The sequence below is a fragment of the Cebus imitator genome, unplaced genomic scaffold (assembly GCF_001604975.1).
Source record: "Cebus imitator isolate Cc_AM_T3 unplaced genomic scaffold, Cebus_imitator-1.0 Scaffold708, whole genome shotgun sequence".
NCBI lineage: Eukaryota > Metazoa > Chordata > Mammalia > Primates > Cebidae > Cebus > Cebus imitator.
Window position 1 is genome coordinate 979243 of NW_016108023.1, and position 13769 is coordinate 993011.

Here is a 13769-nt window from a genome sequence, read left to right on the forward strand (position 1 = left end):
TCTATATAGTCTGGAGTGGATCAATCTATAAAATCTGGAGTGGATCCATCTGTAAACTGTACAGTGGATCAGTCTATAAAGTCTGGAGTGGATCCATATATAAAATCTAGAGTGGATCAATCTATAAAGTCCAGAGTGGATCCGTCTATATAGTCTGGAGTGGATCCATCTGTAAACTGTACAGTGGATCAGTCTATAAAGTCTGGAGTGGATCCATCTGTAAACTCTGGAGTGGATCAATCTATAAGTCCAGAGTGCATCAGTCTGTAAACTCTGGAGTGCATCAGTCTGTAAAGTCTGGAGTGGATCCATCTAATCTGTGCGATCTGGTCCACGTCCACCTTTCCTGCTTCTCTTCTGCCTATTCCTTTGCCACATTCACTTCTGGAGCTCGGACACACCATGTCCACGCTTCTGTCTTGCACACTCGGCTCATTCGAGAAGCCTTCCCTGACCTTGCTATCACTGGGACTCCTCATCCCTGTATCTGCACATTCACGGTCTGCAGGGTTGCAGGGAGAGAACCTTCCAGCACCACATCCCAGCTGCCAAGAGCAGTGCCTGATCCTGGCAATTTTTTTTTTTTTTTGAGGGAGTCACTGTGTCACCCAGGCTGGAGTGCAATGACGGTTTCAGCTCACTGCAACCTCCGCCTCCCAGGCTGAAGCAATTCTCCTGCCTCAGCCTCCCGAGTAGCTGGGACTACAGCTGTGTGCCTCCATACCTGGCTAATTTTTGTATTTTTAGTGGAGATGGGGCTTAACTATGTTGGCCAGGTTGCTCGAGAGCTCCTGACCTCGTGATCTGCCTGCCTCGGCCTCCCAGAGTACCGGGATTACAGGTGTGAGCCACCACACCCAGCCCCCTTTTTTTTGTTTTTGAGATGAGTTTCACTCTCGTCACCCAGACTGGACTGCAATGGTGCAATCTCGGTTCACTGCAATCTCCAGACCCCGGGTTCAAGCGATTCTCATGCCTCGGCCTCCCGAGTAGCTGCGTTGGATGACGGGTGTGTACCACCGTGCCTGGCTAATTTTTTTAATTTTAGTAGAGATGGGGTTTCACCATGTTGGCCAGGCTGGTCTCAAAACTCCTGACCTCCGGTGAGATCCACCTGCCTTGGACCGCCACAGTGCCAGGATGACAGGTGTGAGCCACCGCGCCAGCCCTGGTGACGTTCTTACAACCGCTGAACAGGCAAAAACTCAGGACTGGGCCGTGCAGACTGACACAGGTGCACAGAATTGTGAGGGGCCCGTTTCCAGTCAGCGTCCGGGCACCTCCTGTCAGTTTCTACAGACAGGACAGAGCCATCTGAGAGAAAGGCTGTCTCTGCAGCCCTCCTCCGCTAGTGATACGAGCCTGAGGGTGGGAGGGGCGCGTGTCCAGACCTCCCATCACCAAGGTTGTTTTTTTTTTTTTTCTTTTTGACATGCAGTCTCCTGTCGCCCAGGCCGCAGTGCAGTGGTGTGATCTCAGCTCACAACAAGCTCAGCCTCCTGAGTTCCAGCGATTCTCCTGCCTGAGCCGCCAGAGTCACCGGAGTACAAGCACCCGCCCCACACCCGGCCAATTTTTTGTATTTCGGGGTTTCGCCGTGTTGGTCAGGCTGGTCTGGATCTCCTGACCTGAAGTGACCCACCCGCCTCGGCCTCCCAAAGTGCTGGGATGACAGGCATGAGCCACCGCCCGGCGGAAGGCTTGTGTTTTAAGTCCACAGAGGAAGGGACTATGCCACCCTGCTCAGATTAAGCAGGCAGCGTGTACAGCACCTGTGACCACACTGCAGGTGGGAGGAAGAACATGCATTGTTTAAACCTGCTTTTCTAAATTTCCTAACTTTAGGGTTCTCAGCAAAGAACATCTAAGATGCCTCTTAGGACCGAGATGGAGTCTCACGCTGTTGCCAGGCTGGAGCGCAGTGACGTGATCTCGGTTCGCTGCAATCTCCACCTCCTGGGTTCAAGCCGTTCTCCGGCCTCAGCCTCCCGAGTAGCTGGGATGACAGGCGCCCGCCACCACACCCGGCTCCTTCTGTGTATTTTCAGTAGAGACAGCAAAAGCCGTGCGATGATCACGACTCAGCAGTTCTAGGAAACGCCAACGATTTCTATTGGTGTGAGACGCACTTGGCCACCTTTACCTGAACGAGGCACTCCAAGGAACAGAAAAACACAACGCTCAGCGCCGAAAACTTCAGCTCACTGGAAAAAGATTTTATTTCACCATAAAAATGCAAATCGGAATAAACACCATCTTTCCTACCGCGAACGTTACAGCTATGTTTAAGTACTTCTGAGCCTCACTTTGAGGAGCCGATTGTAAAACTCAACAAGTTTGCAGCCTTAAATCTGTGTGAAACATTCCAGTAAAAATAATTTAGCAAAACAGCTTCTTAAAAAAAACACACACACACTAACCTTTACTAGGAACCAAAGCTTCGAACCAACGTCTTTTCTGCTGAATTCCTTCAAGTTGTAAAAAGTGAATGTTTCTGAAGTTAAGGAGCATCAGGCCGTTTGTACCACTCCCCTCACACCGACACCTTAGATGGAGCAGCGCGCGAGTTTCGATCTGAAAGGACTTGCGCCTCCCTCATCCGACTCAATGTGACCCTGTCACATTTCGGCGCCCCACCCAAACTGCACTTCCCAGACAGTTAAAGTTACCATCGGGGGTGAATCAGCAGGGCAAGGCCTCTCTTTAGTGCCAGGTGTCTGCCGCCCCACTCCTTTGGCGACTCCCCCCGCGCCTCCTGCGTCGCGTGCACATCCTCAGCCGAGCGCGCCGGGAGGTCGCCGAGCAGACGCGGAAACCTCATGTGCGTGGGGGACACAGCAGCTCCGCCATCCTCACAACTGCGGGTCTGCACGGTTTTCCTGACAGAGCGAGGGCTGGCCGTGTTAAAGCTATCGGATCGAGTTTTGAAGGGCGAGTGTGTGAAACCGAAGCGCCAAGCGTGCGGCGGCGGAAGATGAGCGCTCAAGGCTGGCGTCGTCCTTCTCGCCGGCGGGCTCCTTGGACACTCGTGGCGGCGGAAGGGTGTCTTGGCTTTGCAGGGGTGGACGGAGAGCGGAGGAGGAGGAGGAGCGGCGGGGCGCTGGAGCTGCTCCTGTCTTTCCGGGCGGGACAGGCCGTGCACAGGCCGCCGCCTTCATTACCTGTTCCAGGCGCTGCGGTGCCTGCTCGGGGACCGGGAGCGCGAGCGGCTCCTGCGGCGGTGGCGGCTGCGCTTCCTGCTGGCGCTGCCCCTGCGCTCCCGGCTGCGCTCCCGGCGGTGCCTGTCTTTGCTGTGGGACCTGCGGGAACGCGTGTGGTCTGCGCTGGCGCTGCGCCGCCGGGGGCTGTCCTTGTGCGCATGCTTCTTGTGGGTCCGCCGCTCCTTGCGCGGCCTCCCGTCCTCGCGGCTGGCGGCCCGCCTGGCGCGGCTCCTGTCGCGCTTGTGCCGCTCGTCGAGCCCGTCTCCGCCGGCCCGGCCCCGGCCCTTGCTGGGCTCCCTGTTGCACTTGTCCTGTTCCGAGCGGGACTCCTTTTTGGAGACGTTCTGCTCGCAGGCGGGGGGACCCTTGGGCTGCTGGTTGTTGTCGGGGATGCAGGCGAGGACGCCGGGGCACCTCTTCTCCGGGGAGCCGTCCTCGGGGGCCACGCGACAAGCGCTCTGACCCTCCTTGCCCGGGGCCTCCTCGGCCACGCTCCCGTTCACGCTTTTGGGGGCGCCGTCGGCCTCAGCGGGTGCCGGGGTCTCCCTGGGGGCGCCGGCCGGAGGCTGGCCCGCGAGGGGGTGCAGCGTGGCGGGGCCCACGCAGCCGGAGGACACGGTGTGCAGGATGTCCAGCACCGGCTGCAGCAGCTCGTCGTGCGCGTGGGCGTCGTCGGGCTTCTTGCTCAGCAGGATGCTCAGCAGGCGCTCACGCAGCTCCCGCTCCTTCCGCTGCAGCCCCAGCGCGCGCTCCTTCTCCTCCTCCACGCGCCGCAGCTCGGCCTCCTGCAGCCGCCGCCGCTCCTCCTGCTGCTGCAGCCGCAGCTTCTCCTCCTTCCGCTCCTGCTCCTGGAGCTTCACGGCCTGCAGGGAAGAGGAAAGTGCCGCTGAGCCCGCGCCCGGGCGCGCCGGACGCCGGGAGAGGAGCTGTGCCGGTGTTTGCAGACCCCGTGGTGGGGGGCGCAGGGGCGGCCGCCTGGCTGGACTCCGGCCCCGGGGTGGAGGCGTCTCCTCCGAGCCAGGTCCGGCCTGTCCAACCCTCAGCTCCCTTGGCCACGGCTGGGCCATCGTGCCTCTGAGTGATAAGGAAACCCCTTGGCAAAGCGACTCGGCACAGCCCCCGAGCGGGCCTCTGGGGCAGAGCCGGGCCTCGCCGTGGGGCCCCCACCATGTCGCACACAGGGGCCTGCAGTTAGGTCACAAGCGGCCGCCAGCAACAGGGAGCTGAGAGGACGCCGCGGACACACGCGTGGCTGCCGCGTGGGGCAAGCCCGGCCTAGCCTGGGTTAGTGTCTTCAATATTCACCATGAGGAAAGGACTGGGCTGCCACATCTCAGCCTCTTGTCAGACTCCTTCCCGGGGACTTATCACAACTGTAATCAGACAACAAGTTATGGGGTGGCCCCGCGCTGGCCTGCAGGGGGACGCAGCCCTCCTGGGGACAAGAAGCGTGCTGGGGAGGTCTGTCCTGGGGAGGTCTGCCTGCCTGCCTGTGAGCCCTGGGCCTGGGCTCGTGGGGGGTTACCAGTCCTCCGTGCAGGAGGGGCAAGGAGGCTGCCGGCGCCGAGGGATCCTGAGTCCCGGCGCCGGGGAGACCTGCAGGCTCACACTTTGGAGGTGGGACCCAGCCCCCTGCAGGCCCCTGAGGGCCCAGCCCTCCGCCCAGCCCGCCTTGCCCTTCTGCTCTGGGCCACTGGGGAGGTCGCAGCTACACCAGCTGACCACACACCAGGGCACAGCCCAGAGCGGCCCCTGCACTCTGTGCCACCACCCTGACCCAAAGACGACGGACAGCCTCTGCCCCGACCCTCCCGGAGGCGGCCAGCCTGCACCCGGGGAACCTGGATTTAAGAGCTGCGACACCATCGGGCACGACAGAGGACCGCCGCGGCCTACCGGGCAGGAGCCGCCATCCTCGGCATCAAGGCTGGTCTGTGTGCCGCGGCGGCCGGCGGGGAGGCGGCGCCGTGACGCCACCCGCGTTTTAGGGGAGGCGCGGCCGGCGGCTGCGGGGCCCGGCGGCGGTACCTTGGCTCTGCTGAGCAGCTCAGCGATGAGCCGGATGGACTGCAGGTTCCTCTGGGCCAGCAGCAGCTTGCGCTCCTCCAGCCGGATCTTCTCCTGCAGCTGCTTCTGCTCCTCCGCCTGCAGCTTCTCCAGCCGCTTCTGGCTGCGGCGCAGCTCACGCTCCCGCTGCTTCTGCTGCCGCTTACGCAGCTTCTCCTCCCTTTTCCTCTCCCGCTCCAGCTCTTCCAGCTCCTTCTGTTTCCTGCGTGGGACACACCGGGGGGTTCGTCACAGACAGCGCGGCAGCCACCACCACCCACCGCAGGAGCAGCCTTTCACACCACGGGGAAAGGCCACGCGCGAATATCAGGCCCGTAACTCCGTGACCTTCCAACGCCGACCTGCTAAGTGTGACCGAGCCCTGAAACCCCCGCACCCCGCAACATCAGAAGCCACGCCCCCCCCAGCCAGGGGAAAGAGGCACGGACAGACTGGGGAAACAGCGTCGGCAACAATGCGAGATACCAGTGAGGATCCTGGGGGTAGCATCTGTGGCCACCACTGAGGGAAGGCCAGCGCCCCAGTGGGGAACCGGACATGGGAGAAGGACACAGACGGCCACGAAGCCACATGAGGCACCCGGCTTCAGCCAGTGCATCCATCGAGAACACAGCACCAGAAAACAGCACCGAGCACAAACGGCAGGGAAACAGGTGGCAGCTCCCCAGGAAAGCTTTCTAAGAATGCCGCGTGAAGCCCAGAATGCGCACAGGCAGTGAGGAGGCCCCAGACGGCAGCGTCTCGCGGAGAGGAGGGGGCGCATGGGCCGCGAACAGCCATGCACGAGAGCCTTGTGGACCATACGGCTCTGAGGACCACGGACCGCACATATCCATGTGCTATGAAATTCTAGAAAGGGCACACCCACGACGGCGGAAACTGCCAGCCTGGCTGCCCAGAGCTGCGGAGAGGGTGACGAGTGAGCAGGGTGGGAGGGGCCCTTCCCAGGTGACGGGGCATGTGCCCTCGTCCCACCGCACCCAAACGCCAGCACGTTCTCTGCCTGACGACCACCCGGGACCTCAGGGAGCACAGGGGCGACCACACACGCAGCTGGACAGAGAGGGGCCCGTCCCAGCAGCCCGGCGGCGGCAAAACACAGCAGGACCTCCTAAGAGTGGGCAGGGCAGGGTGAGGTGGCTCATGCCTGTAATCCCAGCACTTTGGGAGGCCCAGGCGGGCAGATCACGAGGTCAGGAGTTCTGGCCACCACAGTGAAATCCTGTCTCTACTACAAATACAAAAACCAGCTGGGCGCGGTGGCGTGCGTCTGTAATCCCAGCTACTCCTGAGGCTGGGGCAGGAGAATCGCCTGAACCCGGGAAGGGGGGCTGCAGTGAGATGAGACCTCGTCACTGCACTCCAGCCTGGGGGACAGAGTGACACTGTCTCAAAAAAAAAGAGAAAAAAAAGTGCAGCCCAGAAGCCGTGCGTGCAGCTCTCACCAGCACCTGACAACCTGAGCAGGCCTGAGGCAGCCACGGAAAGCACGTGGCATGGGGAAGCCGTTTCTGCCCACCAAGGAGGGGCCGTGCTAGGTCAGTCTGTGTGTGCAGGAATCCTGTAAGGGCCCTGCATAGTGCTGGCACGGGGCAACCTCACTCTAAAGAAATAGAGCCACGCCACGCAGGTCCTCACTTGTCCTGCAGACAGAGGCATCCTGGAAACGAGGATGCATGCAGCCGGGTGCGCGGCACAGCCCCAGAGTCTCCACCGGGGAGCTCCCCAGCTCACCCTCCCTGGCCTGCGGCTCTCAAATGTATTTAAACCGCCACCGGACACCAGAACAGGTCACAGCCGCTCCTACGGAACAGGACACGGAGGCTGAGACTTCTGAAGCCTGGGGGGGCACCGCCAACTGCCTGGCGAGGCAGCAAAGCCCACCGGGGTGACACAGATGCCGAGAGGACGCTCAGGGACGCAGAGGAGCAGGCCGGGAGGAAAGGCATCCCGAGCTCCGCCACCCCAAGAAGGGATCCAGGCCAGGCGCCGAGGCCCAGTCGGAGATGCACAGGGAACAGGAGCCGTGGGCAATGGGACGAAGGCCCTCAGGCGGGGTGTGTGCTGAAGGTTTAACTGCCCTGTGAGCTGTCACGCCCCACACTCACGCTCAGCACAGAAGTGCACCCTTAGGCGGGACTCACACCCATACTTAGAGGCTAGGCAGCCCTCAGAGGACAGCTCTCACGTGTGGACCCAACAAGCAAACACGTACCATCTCCACTCACCAGTAAAAACACCGGGGGGCCACCCTGGACCTCCCCCATGCTCAGGCCCTGAGGAAGGACAGTGGGGACAATGGGGGCCAGCACGGCCCTGCCTGGGGAAGCACAGCCCCACTGGCCACCCTGGAGCCCTCCCACCAGCTCCCCCAGACCACAGGCCTGCCCCACGTCAGGGCCCCAGCCACAGCCAGGCGCCGTCCTGCCATCCACAGCACAGCGCCTTGCCCCACTGCCCACAAAAGCCCTCTGTGGTCTGGCCAGGCGGACAGGGCCCCTTCCCGTCACACACACTCCACTGCTCCTACGTCCGTCTCCCTGCAGGGCAAGGCCACGATGCAGCTTCTGCTCCTGACCCCTGAGCTGCTTTCCGAAAGGCCACGGGGAAACTCCTGCAGGGTTGAGGGGTCCGAGGCTCCAGGCCCCACTGCGTAAGGACAGGCCCCGCCATGTGTGCACACTGGGAGACATCCCTGTCATGTCCCGGGACAGTCTCCCACCCCGGCTGTCCCGGTCGGCCTGACAGCGGCTGACACGGAAGACCTGACTCAACCCCACAATAAAACTGTGTCTCCGAGGGGCCTCCTCCCAGCACGGCCACGGAGTGGCCCGTCCCTCCCTCCCAGGGCGGCGGCCTCTCTGTACTGCCTGCCTTGGGTCCCGGCCCCCAGTCCCCGGCCCGATTCACAGCCGCTGGCTCACACACGGGGCCAGCCTCTTCTAAGCAGCCCTCTGGGGTCCAGCTCCAGAAGCCTGCAGCCGAACTTACCCTGGGGAGGCACCGGGGGTGTGTGGAGAAGTCGCCTGCAGGATGGGGAGTTCAGTGTGGGGGCTCTGGGCAAACATCAGCCACGTGCGTCAGTTAACGACACGAACTGACTCGGCCACTTGAGAGTCCATCGAGGAGCCCCCCCCCCCCCCCCGGCCAAGTCAGATGGAGCCCAATGTGCGGGACGCACAGGCGTCACAGGAAGGCGCGGGGTGGGGAGGGCTCTGCACCCCCACTCACACCTTCTGCCCTTCTGCAATGCTAAGAAGGAACGAGCTACAAATGGCTCGATCGCCGCTTTTTTTTTTTTTTTAAATGTGGCCATCACCATCAATACTGTACTTCCTGTTGTAAACACAGCCTCCGCCTACATGCAAAATTGCAAATGGCCAAGGCGTTCCGTTCGTCTCAGCGGGGTACCTGAGCAGTGTGTGCAGGGAGAAGGGGTGGCTCTTCGGGAAAGGCGCGCTTGCGGGAGCTGGCGGACACCGTGTCAGACCACGACGTGGGACGGGAAGACAAACACACGCACGTTCTCACGCATGTCCTCACGAACACAGCTGTGCACGCGCACACACACCCCCACACGTGCACATGGGCACAAGGACAAGCACAGGTTCACTGGCTCGTCTGTGCACTGGCGCAGAGGCAACCACACGGAGGCACACATGCATACACACATGCGCACACAGGGACACATGAACTCACAGGCACACACGCAGGCACAGTGTGCAGATGCACAGGCACACACTCGGGTCCACATGCAGACATGCAAACTACACACACCGCTTCACAGGCACGCAGGTCCACGGGCACACATGCGTACATGCACACAGGCACACACGAGCTCACAGGCACACATACACACAGGTACAGATAAGCACGTGTGCAGATGCACAGGCACACAGAGTCGGGTCCACGTGCATACATGCAAAGTACACACACCAGTTCACGGGCACACACGCACACAGGTACACACACGAGCTCACAAGCACACACGCAAGCACAGCTGCACGGGCGTAGGTACGCACACACCCAGGTGCCAGGCACCAGCGCCGCGGGCCCGCTCCCACAGCAGGTACCTTTCCTCCGCCCGCTGCCTCTCCTCTGCTTCCTTCTCTCTGCGCTTCTGTTCTTCTCTTTGCTGCTCCAGTTCCTGAAGCTTCTGCCTCTCCAGCTGCCGCTTCTTAATGGAGGCATCACTCAGGTGTTTGGTGGAATCAAAAGAAACCTTTAAAAGCCAAAAACAGGGTGAGATGGGCTTCCCCAAAAGCCCCCCCAGACACATGGCCGGGAGCCCTCTCCCGCCCCCACAGCTCCCCCAGACACACAGCCAGGAGCCCTCTCCCGCCGAATGGCCTCAGGGCCTGAGTGCCCGCTCAGCACTGACATCCTGTGCAGACCCAGACAGCGGGCCCAGAAGTGAGACCCATGCTTCCAAGTCACCGTCAGGGGCTCAAGACTTGGCTTATCCCACAAAGCCACAAGTCAACAAGGGACAGCAAGCAGCCCTCACCGGTGAGCGAACACAAGTGACGCGCCATCGCTGCCAGACGCGGCTTCCCTTCTGCTACCCGGCCCCACCATTCCCTGTGATCACGGTCACCAAGCGCGCCACATGCACACATGCAGAGTTCACACACCAGTTCACAGGCAGAGGCACGCCTGCCTGTGGGCACACACGCAGACAGGCACACACACGAGCTCACAGGGCCCCCTGCCCACACCAATGGGGCACATCTGAAGGCCACAAAACGTCCCTCCTGGAGGCTGGCTCATTTGTCACCCGGAAGCCAGCACGGGTCACAGCACACGAGGCTAAAGGGAACATTGAGGCCTGGTTTCAAGGAGCATTCAGGGAAGGCCAGGCTCTCCTGGTTCTGGCACGGTTCAAATCCCTGCCAGGACTCCCGAGGGCCCGCCCCTCACCCACTATGTGAGGTGTGTCTGCTCCTCATCTTTCATGAGATACAGAATTTGCAAAACCAAAGCACAGGTCCCCTCCTCAACCTCACCCCTGGGCCTCCGAAATTCTACAGGGTCCAGGGCGGCCGCTGTCATTCTACTTAGGAGAGGTGCCTGCAGTCTAAGGGGTGTAGCTGAGAGCACCCGGCCGCCCCTGCCGGAAGCCAGCCTCGGAGAGGGAGGGGGAGGGGAGGGGTTCCGGCGCCGGGGCTCACCTTGATGTTGCAGGCCACGGCCTTGCCGTCCTCGCCCTTGTACATGAGCTTCATGCCGCGCAGGGCGCTCATGGCCTGGATGAAGCCCGCGTACTCGCGGTACTGCACGTAGGCCTCGAAGTTCAAGTGCCCCCCGAAGCTGAAGGTGTGGAAGTTGCGGCCTGTCATCTCCTCGCGGTAGGGGTCCAGCATGGGGATGTCCACGTTCCGGATCTCCCCGAACTTCGCAAACACCTTCACCAGGACCTCCTCGCTGGGCTTCTCCGAGCCCGACTCCTTCAGCGCGAACCACTTGCACGGCAGCCCCTCCAGGTGGATGGTGTCGGGCCTCTCGCCCGGCAGGGTCTCGTTCATGTCCTTGGCGTCGCGGAAGAAGGAGTCCCAGTCGTGCCGTGTGGGGAAGTCGATCTTGAACTCGGCCGCGCGCACCTTCAGGATGTCAGAGAAGCCGCTGAGCTTGATGGTCTTGCCGTCCAGGCAGGCCAGAAACGACTTGACCAGGCTCTTGTTCTCCACCTCGCCCTCGAAGCGGATGAAGTCCATGGTGCTCTTGGAGATGCGCAGCGTGGAGAACTGGTGGCTGTGCACCATGCCCTTCAGCCGCTCCATCACCTCCCAGTTGGAGATGGACTTCCCCGGCTGCTTCAGCTGCGGGAGCGCCACGCTGATGGTCATCTTGGTGATGGGCTTGAGGTACAAGCCGTACGCGGGGCACAGCTCCACGGCCTCAGACGTGTCGTGCACGATGGTGGCCGCGGCCATAGCCACTGGGACCTGGGGCCTGAAACGTAGGACACGGATGGTGAGTACCAGCACCCCCCACCTCCCCTCGCCCTTTCACCTCTCCCCACCCCATGAAGACCGGCACTTTGGACCCGGAGGACAGAAACGGCAGTGTCTCTCTACTGTGTCACGCTGCTTTCTAGCTTGTCAAAAGCCATGTCAACGGAGTTCTTTTCTTTTTGAAACCACTAACAGTACAGTAAAGGGGAAAGAGCCACGCTGACAGAAAGCCTCAGAGAACAGGTGAGTGTCAAAGCCGCGGGCACCCCTCCCCGACACTCAGCACCGAGCAGCTCCCAAGGCCTGCAGGACAGGAAGCTGAACACGACCAGGCCCCTGGAGCGGGTAACGCAGGGACAGAGAAGGTACAAACGCCGAGTTCCTCGGGTGGGCACAGAAAGACCCCGGGGAAGGGAAACGAAGGGGCCAGGGACAGCACAGCTGAAGGCATCTGGGAAGGTTTTGTGCAGGAGGCAGCGGCGGTCAGTATTCGCACTCACAAAACAGGAAATCTCAGGCTACAAAAACAACCCAGAACCGTGAACCCTAACAATCTCCGTGATGGCCAGACGCGTCCTAGCTTTAACCCACTCAAAGCCAAACAGTACAAGGGCCTTTCCAAAACCTGGGGCCTGGAGCTCGTACACCTGTGCTTTCCTCAACTCACCTCTTCCCTACTGGGCCGACAGGCAGCCACTTCCTGAAGGCCCAGTCCGAGCAGAGGAAGCTTGACTCACAGAAACCCGAACATCGCAGGTGACCGCCTGGGGCCCCGCCGCCCACCACATCAACCTGGAGGCTTCCTGCCAGGCTCAGGAGACCGCCTCCTCGCCCAGGCCCGAGGGGGGTGACGTCAAAGAAGTGCTGGAGGGTGGAGAAGCCACCGGAGACAATCAGCGGGGCACAAGGGAGGGGGTCCAGCCTGCATAGGGACCAGTGAGCCTTCCCCCCGAGCCCAGGCCGCCCCAGGCAACTTCACCACCGAGGAAACCTCCCCACTCTGGCCTCCAGCGCCCCGCGACCACCCCGATGCACCTGACTGCGCAGCCCCCGGGACTGGTACTGTCCCTGGCAGGTGCATCTGCCCCATCTCCCGCCAGCACAGCCTCAGGCCGCCCCTCGTACCCCCTGAAGGGCCCTACACCTTCCCAGCCCCTGGGCCACTAGACACCCCCAACACCCCCCCGCCACGCGCCGCACTCCTGGATGAGCCGCAATGCCCCAACCTACGCAGCACTACCCCAGCCTCCAAAACCCCCTACAACTCCCTGCCTCCCAGTATACAACTAGGAACCACGCCAGCGCCCCGTCCCCCAACCCCAAGCCCCTCCAGTCTCCCGCCCGGCGAACCCTGGGGATCCCCATCCGGTCCCCCGAGCTCCCAGCCCTCCGAAACCGCTGCAGGCCTCAGCTCCTTCGGTGGAGTCCCAGGCACAGCTCCAGCCCGCAACCCTACTTCCAGGGGCCCCCGGACCCCGACCCCAGGCCTCCCCAGCCCCCGGCTCCCCTGTACAGCCCCGGCCGCTGCCAGGGCCCCGGTGCCGCCCTCCGCCCCCCAACCCAGTCCCCTCACCTCCGAGACCACCCTGGCCCCGCCCCCAGACCCCCGGTCCCGCCCCCCAGGCCCCCGGCCCCCCGGGACCGGCCCGTGGACGGACGCGTTCGCGTGCGGCACCCAGGCCAAGGCGGCACTCACCGGCGCGGGGCTCCGCCTGCGTCCCAGGCCGCCGCCGCCGACGCTGGCCCGAGCTCCCGCCGTCCCCCGACGACTCCCGGGCAGGCGCGGCCTCCCCGCCCGGCGCCGCCACCGTCCTCCGGAGGCGCCTCCGACACCGCCCGCAGCCACCGCCGTCGCCGCCCGCCCTCTGTGACGCATTTCCGCTTCCGGTGAGCGGGCTCGCGGAAGCGGCCGCGCGGCGGCACCGGGTTTCTCCTTCTTGCCCTGGCCCCGCCCCAGGGAGGCGGGACTTCCTGGAGCCCTGGCTTTTGCACTGCGCGTGCGCGAGCCTACCCCGCCCCCATGCCGCCGCCTGCCTGCAGGTACTCAGAGGACAAAGGTGGGCCGGGGTCTGCGGACATCGCCCTTAGGCCAAAAAGGACGGTGTCCGGTGTGGGGTCCAGATTCCAATTACAGTCACAAATATATATACAGTAAAAGTCGAAAATGTCGTAGGATCCTATAGCGGGATTCTATACTATTACGTGCAATATCCTTACATAACTTATGCCTAAGTTCAATGTCATATTCTATGAAATAATAATAGAATTGTATACTATGCATTGCTAGTTAATTGTTAATTGAATTGTTAGTAATAACGAATCGTATTATTAATAATGCATACCATTAGGAAATGTAACGGTGAAATAAATGATAATTTATAACGGTATTATGAAATGAATGACATATTGTAATTAGGAAATAATGATAATTTTTCTTAATAAATAATAGGAAATAATAAATAAGAAATAAATTTTTCCTAATAAATTATTTTTCCTAATAACTAATAGGAAAAAATAAATAGTGATAATGTAACTATAAAATAATAAA

At 61.2% G+C, this 13769-nt stretch overlaps 2 protein-coding genes across 2 annotated transcripts in view; both read right to left on the bottom strand.

The window, feature by feature from the left end:
- ASMT (acetylserotonin O-methyltransferase) overlaps positions 1–2821 on the bottom strand; it is a 36963-nt gene extending 34142 nt beyond the window's left edge. Inside the window, exons 1-3 of the mRNA XM_017518838.2 lie at positions 2670–2821; positions 2144–2204; positions 1185–1293 (exon numbers count right to left, since the gene is read on the bottom strand). Coding sequence (XP_017374327.1) covers positions 1185–1293; positions 2144–2204; positions 2670–2821 — 322 coding nt within the window. The remainder of the gene's footprint in view (positions 1–1184; positions 1294–2143; positions 2205–2669) is intronic.
- Positions 2199–13098, bottom strand: AKAP17A (A-kinase anchoring protein 17A). Its single transcript, XM_017518846.2, has 5 exons — positions 12918–13098; positions 10439–11219; positions 9341–9489; positions 5229–5469; positions 2199–4063 (listed from the first exon to the last, which is right to left on the bottom strand). Exons 2-5 carry the CDS (start codon positions 11198–11200, stop codon positions 3158–3160), a joined length of 2058 nt encoding a protein of 685 aa, XP_017374335.1. The 5' UTR covers positions 11201–11219; positions 12918–13098; the 3' UTR covers positions 2199–3157.
- Positions 13099–13769: the final 671 nt, after the last annotated feature.

Coding starts and splice junctions, on each gene's coding strand:
- AKAP17A (XM_017518846.2), bottom strand. CDS start 11,200: ATGGCCGCGGCCACCATCGTGCACGACACGTCTGAGGCCGTGGAGCTG. Junction 9,490..10,438: donor CCGTGGCCTGCAACATCAAG/GTGAGCCCCGGC, acceptor TGGCTTTTAAAG/GTTTCTTTTGATTCCACCAA. Junction 5,470..9,340: donor AGGCAGCGGGCGGAGGAAAG/GTACCTGCTGTG, acceptor TGTCCCACGCAG/GAAACAGAAGGAGCTGGAAG.